Source organism: Manis pentadactyla, chromosome X (assembly GCF_030020395.1).
Source record: "Manis pentadactyla isolate mManPen7 chromosome X, mManPen7.hap1, whole genome shotgun sequence".
In the NCBI taxonomy this organism is placed as follows: domain Eukaryota; kingdom Metazoa; phylum Chordata; class Mammalia; order Pholidota; family Manidae; genus Manis; species Manis pentadactyla.
Genome location: NC_080038.1, coordinates 63,084,011 through 63,102,047, shown reverse-complemented (window position 1 = coordinate 63,102,047; position 18,037 = coordinate 63,084,011). Strand labels below are relative to the sequence as shown.

Genomic DNA, 18,037 nt, shown 5'->3' with positions numbered 1-18,037 from the left:
TAGCCGGCAAGATTATCACTTAAATTTGAGGAAGGGATTAAACAATTCCCACATAAGCAAAAGCTGATAGAATTTACCTCCCACAAACTGTCTCTACACTGTATTTTGGAGGGACTTTTATAGATAGAAGTGTTCCTAAGGTTTAATAGCTGTCACCAGAGGTAATAAAACCACAGTAAAGAAAGTAGAACAGCTAATTACTAAGCAAATGCAAAATTAAATTCACTATCCCAAAAGTCAATCAAGGGATAGACAAAGAGTATAGATATGACACCTAATATATAAAGAATGGAGGAGAAAGGAAAAGGATGAGAATAAAAAGAATCTTTAGATTGTGTTTCTAATAGCATATTACGTGAGTTAAGTTAGACTCTTAGATAGTAGGGAAGTTAACCTTGAACCTTTGGTAACCACAAATCTAAAGCCTGCAATGGCAATAAGCACATACCCATTGATAATCACCCTATATGTAAATGGAGTGAATGCACCAATCAAAATACATAGAGTCACTGAATGGATTAAAAAAACAAGACCCATAGCCAAATCAATACAGAGAAGGAAGAATAAAGTGCGGGGTAGGGGGGATTCACTCCCCAACTTCAAGCTCTACTACAAAGCCACAGTAATCAAGACAATTTGGTACTGGCACAAGAACAGAGCCACAGACCAGTGGAACAGAATAGAGACTCCAGACATTAACCCAAACATATATGGTCAATTAGTGTATGATAAAGGAGCCAAGGAAGTAAAATAAGAAAATTACAGTCTCTTCAACAGATGGTGCTGGCAAAACTGGACAGCTACATGTAAGAGAATGAAACTGAATCACTGTCTAACCCCATACACAAAAGTAAATTCGAAATGGATCAAAGACCTGAATGTAAGTCATGAAACCATAAAACTCTTAGAAAAAAACATAGGCAAAAATCTCTTGGACATAAACATTAGCGACTTCTTCATGAACATATCTCCCCGGGCAAGGGAAACAAAAGTAAAAATGAACAAGTGGGACTATATAAAGCTGAAAAACTTTTGTACAGCAAAGGACACCATCAATAGAACAAAAAGGTACCCTATAGTATGGGAGAATATATTCATAAATGACAGATCCGATAAAGGCTTGACATCCAAAGTATATAAAGAGCTCACACACCTCAACAAACAAAAAGCAAATAATCCAATTAAAAAATGGGCAGAGGAGCTGAACAGACAGTTCTCCAAAGAAGAAATTCAGATGGCCAACAGACACATGAAAAGATGCTCCACATCACTAGTCCCCAGAGAAATGCAAATTAAAAAGTTGTATTTTTCTAGGAAGTTGTCCATTTCTTCTCGGGTTTCCAGCGTGTTAGCATATAGGTTTTCACAGTATTGTCTAATAATTGTTTGTATTTCTGTGGGGTCCGTCATGATTTTTCCTTTATCGTTTCTGATTCTGTTGATGTGTGTTGATTCTCTTTTTCTCTTAATAAGTCTGGCTAGAGGCTTATCTATTTTGTTTATTCTCTCAAAGAACCAGCTGTTGGTTTCATTGATTTTTTTCTATTGTTTTATTCTTCTCAATTTTATTTATTTCTTCTCTGATCTTTATTATGTCCCTCCTGCTGACCTTAGGCCTCATTTGTTCTTCTTTTTCCAATTTCGATGAATGTGACATTAGACTATTCATTTGGGATTGTTCTTCCTTCTTTTTTCTTAAATTTTATTTTGGTATCATTAATCTACAATTACATGAAGGACATTATATTCACTAGGCTCCCCCCCTCACCAAGTCCCCCCCACATACCCGTTCACAGTCACTGTCCATCAACATAGTAAGATGCTGTAAAATCACTACTTGTCTTCTCTGTGTTGCACAGCCCTCCCCGTGGCCCACACACACACACACTATACATGTTAATTGTAATGCCCCCTTTCTTTTTTCCCACCCTTATCCCTCCCTTCCCACCCATCCTCCCCAGTCCCTTTCCCTTTGGTAACTGTTAGTCCATTCCTGGGCTCTGTGCTTCTGCTGCTGTTTTGTTCCTTCAGTTGTCTTTTGTTCTTATACTCCACATATGAGTGAAATCATTTGGTACTTGTCTTTCTCTGCCTGGCTTATTTCACTGAGTATAATACCCTCTAGATCCATCCATGTTGTTACAAATGGTAGGATCTGTTTTTTTCTTATAGCTGAGTAATATTCCATTGTGTATATGTACCACATCTTCTTTATGCATTCATCTACTGATGGACATTTAGGTTGCTTCCATATCATGGCTATTGTAAACAGTGCAGCAATAAACATAGGGGTTCATCTGTCTTTTTCAAACTGGAGTGCTGCATTCTTAGGGTGAATTCCTAGAAGTGGAATTCCTGGGTCAAATGGTATTTCTATTTTGAGCATTCTGAGGAACCTCCATACTGCTTTCCACAATGGTTGAACTAATTTACATTCACACCATCAGTGTAGGAGGGCTCCCCTTTCTCCACAAACTCGCCAATATTTGTTGTTGTTTGTCTTTTGGATGGTAGCCATCCTTACTGGTGTGAGATTATATCTCATTGTGGTTTTAATTTACATTTCCTTGATGACAAGCGATGTGGAGCATCTTTTCATGTGTCTGTTGGCCACCTGAATTTCTTCTTTAGAGAACTGTCTATTCAGCTCCTCTGCCCATTTTTTAATTGGATTATTTGCTTTTTGTTTGTTGAGGTGTGTGAGCTCTTTATATATTTTGGATGTCAACCCTTTATCGGATCTGTCATTTATGAATATATTCTCCCATACTGTAGGATACCTTTTTGTTCTATTGATGGTGTCCTTTGCTGTACAGAAGCTTTTCAGCTAGATATAGTCCCATTTGTTCATTCTTGCTTTTGTTTCCCTTCCCCAGGGAGATATGTTCAAGAAGAGGTCACTCATGTTTATGTCTAAGAGATTTTTGCCTATGTTTTTTTCTAAGAGTTTTATGGTTTCGTGACTTACATTCAAGTCTTTGATCCATTTCGAATTCACTTTTGTGTATGGGGTTAGACAATGATCCAGTTTCATTCTCTTAAATGTAGCTGTCCAGTTTTGCCAGCACAATCTTTTGAAGAGACTGTCATTTCCCCATTGTATGTCCATGGCCCGTTTATCGAATATTAGTTGACCATATATGTTTGAGTTAATGTTTGGAGTCCCTATTCTGTTCCATTGGTCTGTGGCTCTGTTCTTGTGCCAGTATCAAATTGTCTTGATTACTGTGGCTTTGTAGTAGAGCTTGAAGTTGGGGAGTGAGATCCCCCCCCACTTTATTCTTCCTTCTCAGGATTGCTTTAACTATTCGGGGTCTTTGGTGTTTCCATATGAATTTTTGAACTATTTGTTCCAGTTCATTCAAGAATGCTGTTGGTAATTTGATAGGGGTTGCATCGAATCTGTATATTGATTTGGGCAGGATGGCCATTTTGACGATATTAATTCTTCCTAGCCGGGAGCATGGGATGAGTTTCCATTTGTTAGTGACCTCCTTAATTTCTCTTAAGAGTGTCTTATAGTTTTCAGAGTATAGGTCTTTCACTTACTTGGTTAGGTTTATTCCTATGTATTTTATTCTTTTTGATGCAGTTGTGAATGGAACTGTTTTCCTGCTTTCTCTTTCTATTGGTTCATTGTTAGTGTATAGGAAAGCCACAGATTTCTGTGTGTTAATTTTGTATCCTGCAACTTTGCTGAATTCTGATATTAGCTCTAGTAGATTCGGAATGGAGTCTTTAGGGTTTTTTATGTACACTATCATGTCATCTGCAAATAGTGACAGTTTAACTTCTTCTTTACCAATTTTGATTCCTTGTATTTCTTTGTTTTCTCTAATTGCCATGGCTAGGATCTCCAGTACTATGTTAAATAACAGTGGGGAGAGTGGGCAGCCCTTTCTTGTTCCCAATCTCAGAGGAAAAGCTTTCAGCTTCTCACTGTTTAGTATGATGTTGGCTGTGGGTTTATCATATATGGTCTTTATTATGTTGACGTACTTGCCCTCTATACCCATTTTGTTGTGAGTGTTTATCATGAATGGATGCTGAATTTTGTCGAATGCTTTTTGAGCATCTATGGAGATGATCATGTGGTTTTTGTCTTTCTTTTTGTTGATGTGGTGGATGACGTTGATGGATTTTCGAATGTTGTACCATCCTTGCATCCGTGGGATGAATCCTACTTGGTCATGGTGTATGATCCTTTTGATGTATTTTTGAATTCGGTTTGCTAATCTTTTGTTGAGTATTTTTGCGTCTACATTCATCAGAGATATTGGTCTGTAATTATCTTTTTTTGTGAGGTCTTTGCCTGGTTTTTGTTTTAGGGTGATGTTGGCTTCATAGAATGAGTTTGGGAGTATTCTCTCCTCTTCTATTTTTTGGAAAACATTAAGGAGAATGGGTATTATGTCTTCTATGTATGTCAGATAAAATTCCGAGGTAAATCTGTATGGCGCGGGGCTTTTGTTCTTTGGTAGTTTTTTGATTACCGCTTCAATTTCATTGCTGGTAATTGGTCTGTTTAGATTTTCTGTTTCTTTCTGGTTCAGTCTTGGAAGGTTGTAATTTTCTAGGACGTTGTCCATTTCTCTGAGGTTTCCCAGTTTGTTAGCATGTAGGTTTTCATAGTACTCTCCAATTATTCTTTGTATTTCTGTGGGGTCCGTCGTGATTTTTCCTTTCTCTTTTCTGTTTCTGTTGATGTGTGTTGATTCTCTTTTCATCTTAATAAGTCTGGCTAGAGGCTTATCTATTTTGTTTATTTTCTCAAAGAACCAGCTCTTGGTTTCATTGATTTTTCTATTGTTTTATTCTTCTCAATTTTATTTATTTCTTCTCTGATCTTTATTATGTCCCTCCTTCTGCTGACCTTAGGCCTCATTTGTTCTTCTTTTTCCAATTTCAATAATTGTGACATTAGACCGTTCATTTGGGATTGTTCTTCCTTCTTTAAGTATGCCTGGATTGGTATATACTTTCCTCTTAAGAGTGCTTTTGCTGTATCCCACAGTACTTGGGGCTTTGTGTTGTTGTTGTCATTTGTTTCCATATATTGCTGGATCTCCATTTTAATTTGGTCATTGATCCATTGATTGTTTAGGAGCATGTTGTTAAGCCTCCATTTGTTTGTGAGCCTTTCTGCTTTCTTTGTACAACTTATTTCTCGTTTTATGCCTTTGTGGTCTGAAAAGTTGGTTGGTAGGATTTCAATCTTTTGGAATTTACTGCGGCTCTTTTTGTGGTCTAGTATGTGGTCTATTCTGGAGAATGTTCCATGTGCACTTGAGAAGAATGTGTATCCTGTTGATTTTGGATGTAGAGTTCTATAGATGTCTATTAGGTCCATCTGTTCTATTGTGTTCTTCAAGTGCCTCTGTGTCCTTACTTATTTTCTCTCTGGTTCATCTGTCCTTTGGGGTGAGTGGTGTGTTGTAGTCTCCCAAAATGAATGCATTGCATTCTATTTCCTCCTTAAATTCTGTTAGTATTTGTTTCACATATGTTGGTGCTCCTGTATTGGGTGCATATATATTTATAATTGTTATATCCTCTTGTTGGACTGAGCCCTTTATCATTATGTAATGTCCTTCTTTATCTTTTGTTACTTTATTTTGAAGTCTATTTTGTCTGTTACTAGTATTGCAACACCTGCTTTTTTCTCTCTGTTGTTTGCATGAAATATCTTTTCCATCCCTTGACTTGAAGTCTGTGCATGTCTTTGGGTTTGAGGTGAGTGTCTTCTAAGCAGCATATGGATGGGTCTTTCTTTTTGATCCATTCCATTACTCTGTGTCTTTTGATTGGTGCATTCAGTCCATTTACATTTAGGGTGATTATTGAAAGGTATGTACTTATCACCATTGCAGGCTTTAAGTTTGTGGTTACCAAAGGTTCAAGGTTAGCTTCTTTACTATCTTACTGTCTAACTTCACTCACTTATTGAGCTATTATAAACACTGTCTGATGATTCTTTAGTTCTCTCCCATCTTATTCCTCCTCCTCCATTTTTCATATGTTGTGTGTTCTGTTCTGTACTCTTTTTAGGAGTACTCCCATCAAGAGCAGTCCCTCTAAGATACCCTGTAGAGGTGGTTTGTGGGAGGCAAATTCCCTCGACTTTTGCTTGTCTGGGAGTTGTTTAATCCCTCCTTCATATTTAAATGATAATCATGCTGGGTATAGTATTCTTGGTTCAAGACCCTTCTGTTTCATTGCATTCAGTATATCATGCCATTCTCTTCTGGCCTGTAAGGTTTCTGTTCAGAAGTGTGATGATATCCTGATGGGTTTTCCTTTGTACGTGACCTTTTTTTTCTCTCTGGCTTCCTTTAATACTCTGTCCTTGTCTTTGATCTTTGCCATTTTAATTTTCATGTGTCTTGTTGTTGCCCTCCTTGGGTCCCTTGTCTTGGGAGTTCTGTGTAGTTCTGTGGTCTGAGAGGCCATTTCCTCCCCTAGTTTGGGGATGTTTTCAGCAATTATTTCTTCAAAGACACTTTCTATCCCTTTTTCTCTCTCTTCTTCTTCTGGGACCCCTATAATGCGGATATTGTTCTGTTTCAATTGGTCACACCGTTCTCTTAGTATTCTTTCATTCTGGAGATCCTTTTATGTGTCTCTGCATCAGCTTCTCTGCATTTCTGTTCTCTGTTTTCTAGTCCACTAATGGTCTCTTGCATCTCGTCCATTCTGCTTTGATGTCCTTCCAGAGATTGTTTTATTTCTGTATTCTCCCTCCTTAGTTCTTGCATATTTCTCTGCAATTCCATCAACATGGTTATGACTTTTGTTTTGAATTCTTTTTCAGGAAGATTGGTTAAATCTATCTCACCAGGTTCCTTCTCTGGAAGATGTAGAAGATGTCAGAGATATCTGTGTTAGTCTTGTCTGCATCAAATTTTTTTGCCTTTTCATGTTGATAGGTGCAGTGTTATGCTATTGACTCGTCTGTCAGCTGGGAGAGCCAAGACTTTTTCCACTTGCTCCTGGCCTTTCTTTACTGGGACAACTGTGACCTCTATTGGCTTGTGTTGGGCAATTGCGTGTAGACTGGGTCTCTATCTTGTCCGGCCGGTATGGAGGAAGCTCCCTTGCTGTGGGCATGGCCAGCCTCAGGCAGCTGCTCTGCTATGGCGGGGCCCCAGAGGGGTAAGGGACTGGGGGCTGTTTGGCTGTTTACTTCCGTGAGGGGTCTCAGAGCTGTTGCCCAGGGGGTTAGTGCGCCTGGAGTTCCCTGAAATTTCCAACTGCTATACTGTGACCCAGGATGCTGCCATCCAGTTGTGAGGTCCCTATCCCTTTAAGACTTACAAAAAGCACTTGCTTTTCTTTGTCCCAGAGGCGCCGGCTGTGGGACCTGCTCACAGGTCTTACTGTCCTGCTTCCCTAGATTCCAGCATCCCATGCATACACTCTGTGTCTGCGCTCTGGTGCGAATGGCTAGGGCTGGGTTTTTAGCAGTCCTGTTCTCCCTCTCTTCCCTGCGCCAACTCCTCTCCTCCCACTGGGAGCTGGGGTGAGGGGTCTCGGGTCCCGCCGGGCAGCGGCTTGTATCTTACCCCTTTCACCAGGTTCTGTGTTCTCATAGGTGTGGATGTAGTCTGGCTGTTGTCCTGTGTCTTCTGGTCTCTCTTTTAGGGATAGTTGTATTTGTTGTATTTTCAAAAATATATGTTTTGGGGAGGAGATTCCCACTGTCCTACTCATGCTGCCATCTTTGCTCTGCCCTCTGTTCTGCCTTCTTTTAATATGCCTGGATTGCTATATACTTTCCTGTTAAGACTGCTTTCACTGCATCCCACAGTATTTGGCGCTTTGTGTTGTTGTTATAATTTGTTTCCATATATTGCTGGATCTCCATTTTAATTTGTTCGTTGATGCATTGATTATTTAGGAGTATGTTGTTAAGCCTCCATGTGTTTGTGAGCCTTTTTGCTTTCTTTGTACAATTTATTTCTCATTTTATGCCTTTGTGGTCTGAAAAGTTGGTTGGTAGGATTTCTATCTTTTGGAATTTACTGAGGCTCTTTTTGTGGCCTAGTATGTGGTCTATTCTGGAGAATGTTCCATGTTCACTTGAGAAGAATGTGTATCCTGTTGCTTTTGGATGTAGAGTTCTATAGATGTCTATTAGGTCCATCTGTTCTATTGTGTTCTTCAAGTGCCTCTGTGTCCTTACTTATTTTCTGTCTGGTGGATCTGTCCTTTGGAGTGAGTGGTGTGTTGTAGTCTCCAAAATGAATGCATTGCATTCTATTTCCTCCTTAAATTCTGTTAGTATTTGTTTCACATATGTTGGTGCTCCTGTATTGGGTGCATATATATTTATAATTGTTATATCCTCTTGTTGGACTGAGCCCTTTATCATTATGTAATGTCCTTCTTTATCTTTTGTTACTTTATTTTGAAGTCTATTTTGTCTGATACTAGTATTGCAACACCTGCTTTTTTCTCTCTGTTGTTTGCATGAAATATCTTTTCCATCCCTTGACTTGAAGTCTGTGCATGTCTTTGGGTTTGAGGTGAGTGTCTTCTAAGCAGCATATGGATGGGTCTTTCTTTTTGATCCATTCCATTACTCTGTGTCTTTTGATTGGTGCATTCAGTCCATTTACATTTAGGGTGATTATTGAAAGGTATGTACTTATCACCATTGCAGGCTTTAAGTTTGTGGTTACCAAAGGTTCAAGGTTAGCTTCTTTACTATCTTACTGTCTAACTTCACTCACTTATTGAGCTATTATAAACACTGTCTGATGATTCTTTAGTTCTCTCCCATCTTATTCCTCCTCCTCCATTTTTCATATGTTGTGTGTTCTGTTCTGTACTCTTTTTAGGAGTACTCCCATCAAGAGCAGTCCCTCTAAGATACCCTGTAGAGGTGGTTTGTGGGAGGCAAATTCCCTCGACTTTTGCTTGTCTGGGAGTTGTTTAATCCCTCCTTCATATTTAAATGATAATCATGCTGGGTATAGTATTCTTGGTTCAAGACCCTTCTGTTTCATTGCATTCAGTATATCATGCCATTCTCTTCTGGCCTGTAAGGTTTCTGTTCAGAAGTGTGATGATATCCTGATGGGTTTTCCTTTGTATGTGACCTTTTTTTTCTCTCTGGCTGCCTTTAATACTCTGTCCTTGTCTTTTATCTTTGCCATTTTAATTTTCATGTGTCTTGTTGTTGCCCTCCTTGGGTCCCTTGTCATGAGAATTCTGTGTAGTTCTGTGGTCTGAGAGGCCATTTCCTCCCCCAGTTTGGGGAAGTTTTCAGCAATTATTTCTTCAAAGACACTTTCCCTTTTTCTCTCTCTTCTTCTTCTGGTACTCCTATAATGTGAATATTGTTCCGTATCGATTGGTCACACATTTCTCTTAATATTCTTTCATTCCTACTTGTTCATGAGGGATTTTGTTCTGTAATTTTTTTGTGTGATGTGTTTGCCTGGTTTTGGCATTAGAATGATGCTGACCTCATGGAATGAGTTAGGTAGAATTCCCTCGTCTTATGCTCTTTGGAGAAATTTCAGGAAGATGGTTATTTGGTCTTCACTAAATGTTTGATAAAATTCAGTGGTGACACCATTTGATCCAGGGGTTTTGTTCTTAGGTAGTTTTTTGATTTCCAATTCAATTTCATTGCTGGTAATTGGTATGTTCAGATTTTCTGTTTCTTCCTGAGTCAGCATTGGAAGGTTATCTTTTTCTAGAAAGTTGTCCATTTATTCTAGGTTATCCAGTTTTTTAGCACATCATTTTTCATAGTTGTTTCTCATAATTCTTTGTATTTCTGTGGCATCCGTCATAAGTTTTCCTTTCTCATTACTGATTCTGTTTATGTGTGTAGATTCTCTTTTTCTCTTAATACATCTGGCTAGGGGTTTATCTATTTTGTTTATTTTCTTGAAGAACCCACTCTTGCTTTCATTGATTCTTTCTATTGTTTAATCCTTCTCGATTTTATTTATTTATGCTCTGATCTTTATAATGTCCCTCTTTCTGCTGACTATGGCCTCATTTGTTCTTCTTTTGCTAGTGTTTTAATTGTGAGTTTAGACTATTCACATCGAATTGTTCTTCTTTCCTGAGGTAGGCCTGTATTGCAATATACTTCACTCTTTGCACGACCTTCACTGCATCCCACAGATTTTGTGGTGTTGTGTTACTGTTGTCATTTGTCTCTATATATTGCTTGATCTCTGTTTTTATTTGGTCATTGATCCATTGGTTATTTAGGAGCATGTTGGGAAGCCTGTATGTTTGTGGGCTCTTTTGTTTTCTTTGCACAATTTATTCCTAGTTTCATACATTTGTGGTCTTAAAAGTTGGTTGGCACAATTTCAATCATTTTGAATTTACTGAGGCTCTTTTTATGTCCCATTATATGATGTATTCTTAAAAATGTTCCATGTGCACTTGAAAAGAATGTGTATCCTGTTCCTTTTGTGTGTATAGTTCTGTGGATGTCTGTTATGTCCATCTGTTCTAATGTGTTTTTCAGTGCCTCTGTGTCCTTACTTATTTTCTCTCTGGTTCATCTCTCCTTTGGAGTGAGTGGTGTGTTCAAGTCTCCTAAAATGAATGCATTGCATTCTATTTCCCCCTTTAATTCTGTTAGTATTTGTTTCACATATGTAGGTGCTCCTGTGTTGGGTGCATAGTTATTTATAATGGTTATATCCCCTTATTGGACTAAGCCCTTTATCATTATGTAATGTGGTTCTTTGTCTCCTGGTACTTTCTTTGTTTTGAAGTCTATTTTGTCTGATACAACTACTCCAACTCCTTCTTTTTTCTCCCTTTTAGTTGCATGAAATATCTTTTTCCATCCCTACACTTTTAGTCTGTGTATGTCTTTGGGTTTGAGGTTATTCTCTTGTAAGCAGCATATAGAAGGGTTTTGTTTTTTTATCCATTCAGTGACACTATGTCTTTTGATGGGTGCATTCAGTCCATTTACATTTAGGGTGATTATCAATAGGTATGTTCTTATTGCCATTGCAGGCTTTAGATTTGTTGTTACCAAAGGTTCAGGTTTAGTTTCCTTAGTATCTAAGAGTCTAATTTAACTTACTTAATATGCTATTAAAAACTCAATGTATAGGTTGGTTTTTTTTCTCCTTTTTCTTCCTTCCCAATTCTTTATATGTTATGTATCATATTCTGTACTCTGTCTACCCCTTGATTGACTTTGGGGATAGTTAATTTAATTTTACATTTGCTTAGTAATTAGCTGTTCTACTTTCTTTACTGTGGTTTTATTACCTCTGGTGACAGCTATTAAACCTTAGGAACACTTCCATCTGTAGAAATCCCTCCAAAGTACACTATAGAGACGGTTTGTGGGAGGTAAATTCTCTCAGCTTTTGCTTATGTGGAAATTGTTTAATCTCTCCTTCAAATTTAAATGATAATCTTGCCAGATAAAGTAATCATGATTCGAGGCCCTTCTGCTTCATTGCATTAAATACATCATGCCACTCCCTTCTGGCCTGTAAGGTTTCTGCTCAGAAGTCTGATGATAGCCTCATGGGCTTTCCTTTGTATGTGATCTTATTTCTCTCTCTGGCTGCTTTTAATAGTCTGTTGTTATCCTTGATCTTTGTGATTTTGATTACTGTATGTCTTGGTGTTGTCTTCCTTTGGTCCCTTATGTTGGGATATCTGTTCATCTCCATGTCCTGAGAGACTTTCTCCTTCCTATGATTGGGGAAGTTTTCAGCCATTACCTCCTCAAAGACACTTTCTATCCCCTTTTCTCTCTTTTATTCTACTGATACCCCTATAATGTGAATATTGTTCTGTTTCAATTGGTCACACTGTTTTCTCAATATTATTTTATTCCTATATATCCTTTTTTCTCTCTGTGCCTCAGCTTCTTTGTATTCCTGTTCTTGAATTTTCACTTCATTTACTGTTTCCTTTACTTCATCTAAACTTTTAAATCCCTCCATTTTATGTTTCATTTCAAATACTGTATTCTTGAATGTTTGTATCTCATTCCTGAAATCCTCCCTGATTTCTTGAACATTTTTATGGAGCCCATGAACATGTTTATGATTTTTATTTTGAAATCTCTTTCAGTAAGACTGATGAGTTCAATTTCACTTGGTGCTCTTTCTGGTGTTTGTGGGATTTTGGTTTGAACCAGGTTCCTTTGATATTTTGTATTTGTAGTTGGCTCCCTCTAGTGCCCAGAGGCTGTACTCTCTGGAGCTACTCAGACCCTGGAGCAATGACAGTGGTCAGAGGGGAGTGGCGCTGATACCTGTTGGGAGGACAGAGCTCTTTCCTGCTTCCTGGCTGCAGTGCCTGTCTCCACTGCCAGGGCCAGTGGGCTGAGCATGCAGGTAGAACCCTCTATGCTTTGTGCTTGTAGCTGCTTTTGGCGGGCCCTCCCTTTGGGTGGCCTGATGCAAGGGCAGGGGCAGCTGGTTTGCAAATTGGGGCTGGCCGGGAGGAAGGCATAGCAGACTGTGTATCATGGTAGGGGGCCTCGGAGCTGCAGTAGCTGGCCAGGGGAATTGAGCGCCTGAAGCTGCTGAAAGTTTCTAACCTGCTAGCCAGAGTGCACCCAGACAATTTTGTCCACCAGTCCTTTCTCCTGAACAGCAAGTTCTGTGCAATACTTACCCCTTTAGCAGCCCTCTTGCTGTTAGGAAGTCTCTCAGACTGCCCACCTTTCTTTTGTCCCAGAGCGACAGGATGTGGATCTCTGTTTCCCACAAGTGGATGGAATCTCAGTCTCTCCAAGTGTTCTGTGTGTCTTAGCTTTCCAACCCCACTTGTCTCTGGAGCACCATGTAATGTAGATTCGTGCTCCCAGAGCAGATCTCCTAGGGTGGGTGTTCAGCAGTCCTAGGCATCCAACCCCCTTCTCACTCCATTTCTCTGTCTCCTGCTGGTGAGCTGGGGTAGGGGTAAGGCTTCGATCCTACCAAATCACCGCTTTGTTTCATTACCCTGTTCCATGAGGTCTGTTATTTTCTCTAGGTATATGCTTTCTGACACAACCTTCTTTCCTGTTTCTCTTTCAGGATTAGTTGTATTAACTATATTTTCATATTATATGTGGTTTCGGGAGGACGTTTCTGTCTCACCTGTCACACTGCCATCTTTAATCCCTCCACCAAGGCACTTTTCAAACTGTTGCTTCTTTCCTGGGTCTCAGACTAATTGACATAGCATTACATCTTTTTAATGGTGGGATTTGGTTTCTTATAGCCCTTAGGTTCTATGATGGTTAAACCCCTCTGATTTTGAAAGCTCCTAGATTTAAGCCCTGTTGATTTTGAAAATGACATGTTATAGGGGCTTGTTTTCCCAGTGCAGGTTTCCACTGCCATTTTGTCTGGTGTTGTGCTCGATCCCCTTGCTACTCTGCACTGGAATCCTTCCTGCTTCTGGGCTACTACTTGTGGGGATGGGGAAAAGTTGGATTGTGACTATTTCTCTGCCCCTTTAATCCTTTGATGTGGCCTTCTCTCTGTCATCAGTTGTGGAAAGTGTGTTCTGCCAGTCTTCAAGTCATTTTCAGAGTGAGTTGCTTTACACATGGTTGCTGCCTCGGTGTGTCCATGGAAGGAAGTGACCACAGGAACCTACTACTCTGCCATCTTCCTTCACTCTGGCATTTGCATGTCTCCTAAATATTATTTTCACAGTAGGTCAGTGGAATACAATGGGTAAAACTCTGGTATTAAACAGACCTTGTCCAAATCCTGAATGCAACTTTTAGTTCTATGCCCTTGCATCTGTTTCATGGCCTTTCAGAACTTCTACTGCAAAAGGGATATGATGCAACACACTTTGTGCTGTTATAAAATTTAAAGAATATGGGGCTCTCTTGTCCCCTCCTGGGGTGAGCCAGGAGCTCTATGCTCTCACTTTATTTCTAAATAAAAGCCTCTACCTTGCTCTCCTACCTTGAGTGTTTGTGAAGCTCATTCTTCGGCTTTGTGAACAAGAACCCTGGCGTCATCTTTGGGGGCTCGTCTGGGATAACTTCGGAGGTGAGTATTGGCATACAAGCCTGCCTTTTCATTCACTGTCCTTATAGAAGGAAGCCGTCTATGGCACACAAAATCGGGTGCTTGTCAGCCACTTAAATGGGACTAGCCTGGCTGCCAATCTCAAAGTCTCAAGTGACAGGTTCCCCTGCATCTCCCTCAGTGGATCCCCCATCTCCCTTGGGAGCTGGGAAAGTCAGCTGAGTGGAGGCCAGAATTCCTTTTCAGAGGCATCTCCTTGGATGTGAGGGACTGAGGAAATCCGTGGGCAACTGCGAGAGTCTAGGCTGAGGCTACACTTCAGTGGCTTCACAAAGGTCCACGTGTCTGGAATCAGACCCCGACAGCCTGACTGGGTATCCGTGAGGAGTGTCTCTTTCTCTGTCTCTGACTTCTAGCCTGCTTCTTCAGGTCGTGCTGGCCTCAGTGAGGCAGCGGGCATTCCTAACTCCCTTCTAACTGCATCAATTTCATGGAACCCGATGCTCACCACTGCAAGGTAGAAGATCCACACTTCACTCTTATTCCTAACTAAATGCTGTCCCTCCTGGCGTGAGCCAGGAGCTCTATTCTCTCACTTTATTTCTAAATAAAAGCCTGTACCTTGCTCTCCTTAAAAAAAATTTAAAGAATATAATGTGTATACCTGGCACAGAACATATACTCAGTTATTATCTATAACCTTTGATTACTAACACTCCTTACACTGGTATGAGGTTTCCTGAAAGCAGAGAAAACATTATCTTCTTTCTAAGAGAAGTACCTTATATTAAGCCACTAATTATTCCACATCTGTATAGAAAAATTTGGGCTTTTCCTGGGCCAAGAATTGTTATCTTTTTTTTTGTTTGAGAGGGCATCTCTCATATTTATTGATCAAATGGTTGTTAATAACAATAAAATTCTGTATAGGGGTCTCAATGCACAATCATTAATCAACCCCAAGCCTAATTCTCAACAGTCTCCAATCTTCTGAAGCATAACGAACAAGTTCTTACATCGTGAACAAGTTCTTACATAGTGAATAAGTTCTGACATGGTGAACAGTGCAAGGGCAGTCATATCACAGAAACTTTCAGTTTTGATCATGCATCATTTTATTCCTTCCAGAATCAATGACAGGAAAGGCCATTTCAGAGAGTTGTGTTTTCCTTTCATATATATATTTCTGTATAATAAATCTATGTTAAATGATTTTATATCTATATAGTTTTCTTCTAATATTTGGGTAGAGATTATTTTTCCTTTTACCTCTTTTTTTTAGGAATAAAGAAAAATATTAGGAGGAGAAAAGAGTGGTAAATGTGTAAAATTAAATGGAACTTTGGCCAAGGCTGATTTAATATGGTTAATTGATCATCAAATTGCCAAAAAGTGAAGTTTCATTATATCAGGTGTTGCTGGTGGGAATTTAAAATTTTATATGCACACATTGTTTTTTCCAGCACCCATTAAGCAACTACTCCCTATTCTCCCCTTCTTCCATCCCCTGGTATATAGCATTCTACTTTCTGTCTCTATGAGTTGAATTACTCTAGGTACCTCATATTAGTGGAATCATACAGAATTTGTCTTTTCTAACTAGCATATTTCACTTAGCATCATGTCCTTAGGGTTCATCCATGTTGTAGCTTGTTTTAGAATTTCCTCCCTTTCAAAGGTAGGATAGTATTCCATTGTTAGTATATACTACATTTCATTTATCTATTAATCCATCAATGGAGATTTCTACCTTTTGGCTATTGGGAACAATGCTGCTTTGAACATGGGTTTACAAATATTTGACACCCTGCTTTCAATTATCTTTTGTTTATAACCAGAAGTAGAATTACTAAATCATATGGACATTCTATTTAAAAATTTTAAAAGTAACTGCCGTACTATTTTTCATAGTGACTGCACCAATTTACATTCCCACCAACAGTGTACAAGTTTTCCAATTTTTCCACATCCTTGTCAGCAGTTGTTATTTTTTGTTTTTTTTGCCAGTAGCCATCCTAATTGGTATGAGGTGGTATCTCATTCTAGTTTTGATTTGCATGTCCCTAATGATTAGTGATGTTGTGTATCATCCCATGTGATTGTTGCCATTTGTGTAACTTCTTTGGAGAATATCTATTTATGTCCTTTGCCAATTTTTAAATCAAGTGTTTTTTTTTTTTCGTTACTGCATTTTAGGCATTCTCCATATATTCTGTATGTTAACTTTGCATCAGACATAAGATTTGCAAATATTTCCCCCATTCCGTAGGTTGCCTTTTCACTCTGTTGGTTGTATCCTTTGATACACAAAAGTTTTAAATTTTAATGTAGTCTAGTTTATCTATTTTTATTTTTGTTGTCTGGAACTTTGGTGGCATCTTCAAGAAACCATTGCGAAAACCAATGGAAAGATTTACCACTATATTTTTTTCTGAGATTTATATTTCAGCTCTTCCATGTAGATCTTTGATCCATATCCATTTTGAGTTCATTTTTGTATGTGGTATAAGGTAAAGGTCCAATTTCATTCTTTTGTGTGTGGATATCCAGTTATCCTAGCATCATTTGTTGAAAAGAGTCCTTTTTTCTCCATAGAATGGTCTTGGTACCCATATTGAAAATCATTTGGCCACATGTGCAAGAGTTTATTTCTGGACTGTCTATTCTGTTCCATTGGTGTATGTGTCTGCTTTATGTCAGTACCACATTATCCTGATACTGTAACTTTGTAGTAAAATTTGAAATCAGTGTGAATCCTCTAGGTTAGTCCTTCTATTTCAGGATTATTTTTACTTTTCATAGTCCCTTGAGATTCCATATGAATTTTAGGATGGAGTTTTCCATTTCTGCAAAAAATGTCATTGAGATTTTCATAGGAATTGCATTAAATTTTAAGGTAACTTTGGGAATATTGATATCTTAGCAATATCAAGTTTTCCAATCCATAAACTTTTTGCATTTCTAAGTAATCATAATATACTGGAATATTATTTGTGTAATCAAGCACAGAAAATAAATTTTGAAAAGGAGTTGTTGGCCGAGGGAACTAGTACATTTTTCTTTCAGTTTTATTGAGATATAATTTGCATTCAGCACTGTGTAAGTTTTAAAGTATAATGCATAATGATGTAAGGTGTCAACGGTACAAACTTCCAGTTATAAGATAAATACTGGGCATGCACTGTACAACATGATGAGTATAGTTAACACTGCTACATGGCATATTTGAACATTGCTAAGAGAGTAGATTGTAGAACTCATGACAAGGGACTGGTAAATTTTTAAAGTCAGTTCATGTATCTTCACTAAATATCATGTTCCAATTTTTATAAATTGGCATCAGTTCTGAAGGAAAAAACATAATTATTAAGAAGGAGATGGCATCTGATTATAACTGTTATGAAAAGAAAATCTTTGTGCCTTAATAAACTAAGTAGAAATGGAATTAAATGATTAATTTAATCATTTGTTTAAATTGTACAGTTTAATCTTGCCTGTTTTGCTCATACTCAAATAAACTTTAGTCCTATTGATAAAATAATATTATTCTATTTACATGCTTAAAATTTTGTTTAATTGAACAGAGAAACTGTTGGGTTTTATTTCCTGGAGCGTATCTGTGAACATTTTAAGTCATCAGAAAGTATTGGAAGAGCTTTACTGTTCCACATTGACATGCTTTTACAAAGGAATGAAGTACTGCTTGCTGAGGAGAAGATTGGAGAAATCATCATTGGTCAGTAGGACTTCTACAGGTGTTTTAGAAAGGTGTTAATATGTATGTAATTTAAGATTGAAATCAGAACAGTAGCAAAATCCTTGTCAACGGATTTTTTCTTTTTCTCATTTCCTTTTCTCCCCCTACCTAATAGCCTCTAACTGTGACATCTCACTTATGCAGATTCTACATGTTTGTCAAGTTAGAATGAGAAACTAAGCAAAAATAACAAAACAACAATACAAACAGACAAACCTCTGAGTTTAAAACTCATATGTGGTGGAAAACTGTGAGGTTAGAAGCCTAATTTCATGTTTCTGGTTTGATATCC

At 38.3% G+C, this 18,037-nt stretch overlaps 1 protein-coding gene across 1 annotated transcript in view; it reads left to right on the top strand.

The window, feature by feature from the left end:
- The window catches only part of TEX11 (testis expressed 11), a 382,668-nt gene that overhangs the window by 158,788 nt on the left and 205,843 nt on the right, over nt 1-18,037 (top strand). The window contains exon 13 of the mRNA XM_036898307.2: nt 17,573-17,724. Coding sequence (XP_036754202.2) covers nt 17,573-17,724 — 152 coding nt within the window. The remainder of the gene's footprint in view (nt 1-17,572; nt 17,725-18,037) is intronic.